Below are 4,552 nucleotides of genomic sequence, written 5' to 3'. Positions count from 1 at the left end.
TAACTTAAAATGGAGCTGACTGCAGAAAAGTCGTCGCCTCAGAACAGCGGTTACTATCAGATCTTGAATAAAGTAAACAATGGTCTTGATTGATGCAGTAATGAGACTATTTACGTTATTCCCATGGCTCATTATCATTTTGGTGTTCTAGGACCGCCTTTGGTGCAAGCTGTTCCCGACATAATTGAAACTGTGGAGGGTAGGAACATTACTGTAATATGTAACGTTACAGCTAATCCTAAACCAGACAGGATCATATGGAAAAAGTCTAATGGAAGTCTTTCCAGCGCGACGACCATTGTTAGTGAAGGAAATCTCACCATACTGAATGTCACTACACAAGACAACGGCTCTTACGTGTGTACCGCGACAAACCCCTGGGGTACCAAATCATCGTTAGTTCACCTTCTTGTCTATTCAGCTCTCAAATTTGTCATAAAGCCTCCGTCCAATGTGACAGTGATGGCTTATGAAGCTGTCATTCTGCGTTGCTCTGCTTTAAGCGAACTGAAGCCAACCATCCTATGGATGTATGATGGAACGTTTTCCCTACCTTCAGGGGCGTCTGTTGACTCCTTGAATACTTTGATCATTTTATCTGCCAACATGTCTCATTCTGGTACCTACACTTGCAATGCGACGGATGCATTCAGCTCAATTCAAACAAGTGTCACCGTTCATGTCAAATACCCTGAAACATGCTCCAAAGTGAAGGCAAACATCAGCCACGTAAGTGGTGATTACTTCATCGATCCTGATGGTGTTCTTGGCGAGGATCCATTTCCTGTTTACTGTAACATGACTGATAAAGGGGGCGTGGGAGTGACAGTCGTCGGTCACGACAGGGAAAAAAGAACGCAGGTGATAGGATACGAAGGGCCTGGTAAATATTCCCTTGATGTTCATTACAGATCTGCCAGCATATCTCAGTTAAAAGCTCTGACGGAAGCCTCTGATAACTGTCAACAGTTCATCAAATACGAGTGTTTCCGCGCCTTATTAATCAAAGATGGAACTTCATGGTGGGTTTCGCGTGACGGCCAGAACATGACGTACTGGGGGGGAGCAAACTTCAAAACTGGTGGCTGCGCATGTGGTGTAACTAGATCGTGCGCTGATGACCAATCACTGAAGTGTAATTGTGATAAAAATGATAACAAGTGGCGGGAAGACAGCGGTTTTCTAACCATCAAGTCCCACCTTCCCGTCAAACAGCTAAGATTTGGTGACACGGGAGGTGCACATCTTGATGAAGAAGGATACCACACATTAGGAAAACTAGAGTGCTATAGTATGACCTAAGTGCAGAGCATAGTCGTAACAAATCATATGTAAAACTACAACCAATCACTACTTGGTTGCTTGACATAATTCCTGCGCTGGAGGTTTTTTGCATGGTTATAACCAGTGCTCATTACTTTTATCATCATGTTTCTCCTCTTTTCTGTTTGATTGTTGGCTCAATTGATTTTTGGTTATGTGACACTGAATAGAAGAGCTCTCTAATCCAGTCTCCCCCCGCATCATTACTCCATCATTAATTAAGCTGTATATTGAAAAAGTTAATTCAGCAATAGAATTAGTACATTATTAAAGACATATACAATCAGTTTGTTTCTCTTTTAAACTGGAACGTGATATCACAGTGCAATTTAGACATAGAAATTTCCTTACTGTAATGACGTAGAGCATCACAGTAAAGTTACGCAATACATTGCAATCATCACTGAGTCGATGAACAAGGGCTTCAGAAGCCGGTGATTTTCATTTATGGCTTAAGACGAATTTCGTGTATTTCATATAAACGTCCATTGTGTATCGTTATCATTGAAATTTTGCCGCAACTAAAAAGCGGATACGGTGGCTGAGGGGAAGGAGACGGGAATAAGGAGTTACAGGCAAATAGTTAAAAAAAATAATGATCAAAAGAAATGAAGAGGTTTGTTTATCTGAAAAACAATAGCGTTGTTTTCTTCCGAAGACTGTCGTCATCATCAGAGCAATATCTTCTTTTGCCAAAGTATTTCCCCTATGCACAATGTCTTTTGAATAAAGGTTTGGAACAGAACAGGTTAATCACCCTCTGCATTACTCGAAGGTTGGAAAACCTAAGAGAAGGGCATATTGAACTTTCCTCCCAAATGTTCTGTCGCTTGAAAAAAAACAAATAAAAAAGTGGTCTCTGCAAAATAAGCTAAATTTACTTTGCTGTTATTGAAATAGTTTAACCCTTGCTTATCCGACTGCACTCTAAAAATCTAAATCAAGCAGAAAATACACCTAAAAGTCAAGTTTTTACGAAACTGTCTAAAGGGCTTCTATTTAACAAGTAAAGAAAGATTTGATTACTTATAAAAAACTCCACCTATAAGGAACATTTGAAGTCCTTTGACCGCCAAAAAAGCACGGTCCAAATTAAACCTTGCGGCAATAACCGACATTAAGTCTTTGACTCTGTTTTTGTCTTTTTCCCAGAATATTGGCGAATTTGCTTCTGTGTCACAGTTTCTCATGAGAAGCATTTAAAAACGCTCTTGAATCAGCGACACTGCTTCACTTGCGTGATATAGCTGGGTTTCCTAGCTTTCAGCCTCGGGGCAGAAGCATTGCTCGCTGGGGTTCAATATTTCCATTCTTTCTTCACTCGTCTGTGGTGCTTGCTTCCTAAGGACTTTGGAAAATTTGCCTTTGTACAACTCCAAACCTTCCCAATAGCAGCAAAGGACAGGAGGATGAATTAAGCCTAACAGTCTTGTTGGCAACAATCCATTAATCCATAAATTTTTCTAGGTTATTCGCTGGGATAGTTAACTCTAAAATCTAAGACACAGCTCAAAATTTCGTATGTTTATTTGTTGCACTTCACTTTGTTTTATTTATTCTTTCCAGACGTCTTATTTGTGACAGATTTTTAGTGTCATTGCCATGGGAACTATTTAATGTGATCAATCAACAATTATTACAACGAGACTGCTTTCTCTAATTTAAGGTCAGCTACCACATCGGGATACTTATTTCTGGTGATTCCAAAGAAGAAAACGTTCCATTCTTTTTCCGGCCCAAACCAGCTTTGTAACATTGAAGCACACTTACCTTATCCCAAAAATCCATGTCTTACCCATCACTGAGGCAATTTTATGATAGATGAAAGCCAAGTTAGAGCTTTGCTGTTGTTTGGTCACTTGTCTGGCTCTCTGAAATAATTAAAGTAAGATTAACCCTGGTTTTAAAATTCAGATTTCCTTGCGGTGTTCTGTAGGTCGTGCAAGCCGTCGCACAAACGATTGAATAGGCAAGACGTAGACAGACAGACAGTTGGCTTTTGATGCCCTTTGTTTACAAAAGCGTAGTATATATTGTGCTCACCATTCGAATTCTGATGATATGAGAGCTAGTCTGTTCCAGAGCAAAGAGGTTAAAAATCAGAATCAGTGCAACAGGCAAATGAATGAGAGGATCTCTGCTCACTCACAAACCGACTAGCTACTAGTGACCAAAATAAAAAAATTGGCCACTAGCGTCCAAACTCACAAACCGGCCTCTGGGGTCCAAAATCAAAAATTGGCTACTTGAGTCCGAAATTCCCATCGGCCACTAATGTTCAAAATTACAAATTGGCCACTAGGGTGCAAAATTAAAAACCAGCCACTAGGATCCACAATCACAATTTGGACACTAGGGTCCAAAGTCCCAAATTGGCCACTAGAGTGCAAAATTTCATACCGGCCACTGATGCTCACTAATTAGACTTCTGCGTCCAAAATCACAAATAGTCCAGCAGGGTCCAAAATCACAAATAGTCCAGCAGGATCCAAAATCACAATTAGTCCAGCAGGGTCCAAAATTACAAATAGTCTAGCAGGGTCCAAAATCACAAATAGCCCAGCAGTGTCCAGAGTCACAAATAGTCCACGAGGGTTCAAAATCACTAATCGGCCTCTAGGGTCCAAAATCACAAGTCGGTCATCATTCTCCAAAATCATAAATAGTCCACCAGGGTTCAAAATCACTAATCGGCCACTAGGGTCCAAAATCACAAATAGGCTATTAGCGTCCAAAATCACAAATCGCCCAATAGGGTCCGAAATCACAAATTGGGCATTAGTGTCCAAACTCACAAATCGGCCAGGAGGGTCCATAATCACAAATCGGTCATAAGTATGCATGATCAGAAATCGGCCTGTACGTGTTTTGATTCAGAAATCAGCCACCAGGGTCTCAAATCACAAACCAGCCACCTGAGTTCAAACTCACAAATCGGCCATTACTGTGTCCAAAATCACAAATCTGGCCACTAGGGTACAAAATCACAAATCGGTCATTAATGTCCAAAATCACAAATCGGTTACTAGGGTTCAATATCACAAATCGGCCACCAGTGTCCAAAATCACAAATCGGACACAAGGGCCCAAATTTAAAAATCGGCCACCGGGGTCCAAAATTACAAATTGGTCACTAGAGTCTAAAATCACTATCCGGCCACTAGGGCCCAAAATCACAAATCGGCCAGAAGGTCCATAATCACAAATCGATCACTAGGATCCAAAATCA

General features: G+C 40.8%; 1 protein-coding gene across 1 annotated transcript; it reads left to right on the top strand.

Annotated features, from left to right (window-relative positions):
• The first annotated feature begins 528 nt into the window (after positions 1–528).
• LOC136283301 (contactin-associated protein-like 2) lies at positions 529–1,302 on the top strand. Its single transcript, XM_066171878.1, has one exon. It carries the CDS (start codon positions 529–531, stop codon positions 1,300–1,302), a length of 774 nt encoding a protein of 257 aa, XP_066027975.1.
• The last annotated feature ends 3,250 nt before the right edge of the window (positions 1,303–4,552 follow it).

The sequence above is a fragment of the Pocillopora verrucosa genome, chromosome 9 (assembly GCF_036669915.1).
Source record: "Pocillopora verrucosa isolate sample1 chromosome 9, ASM3666991v2, whole genome shotgun sequence".
Taxonomy (NCBI): domain Eukaryota; kingdom Metazoa; phylum Cnidaria; class Anthozoa; order Scleractinia; family Pocilloporidae; genus Pocillopora; species Pocillopora verrucosa.
The sequence above is the reverse complement of the archived record's forward strand: the minus strand, read 5'-3'. Positions and strand labels throughout refer to the sequence as shown.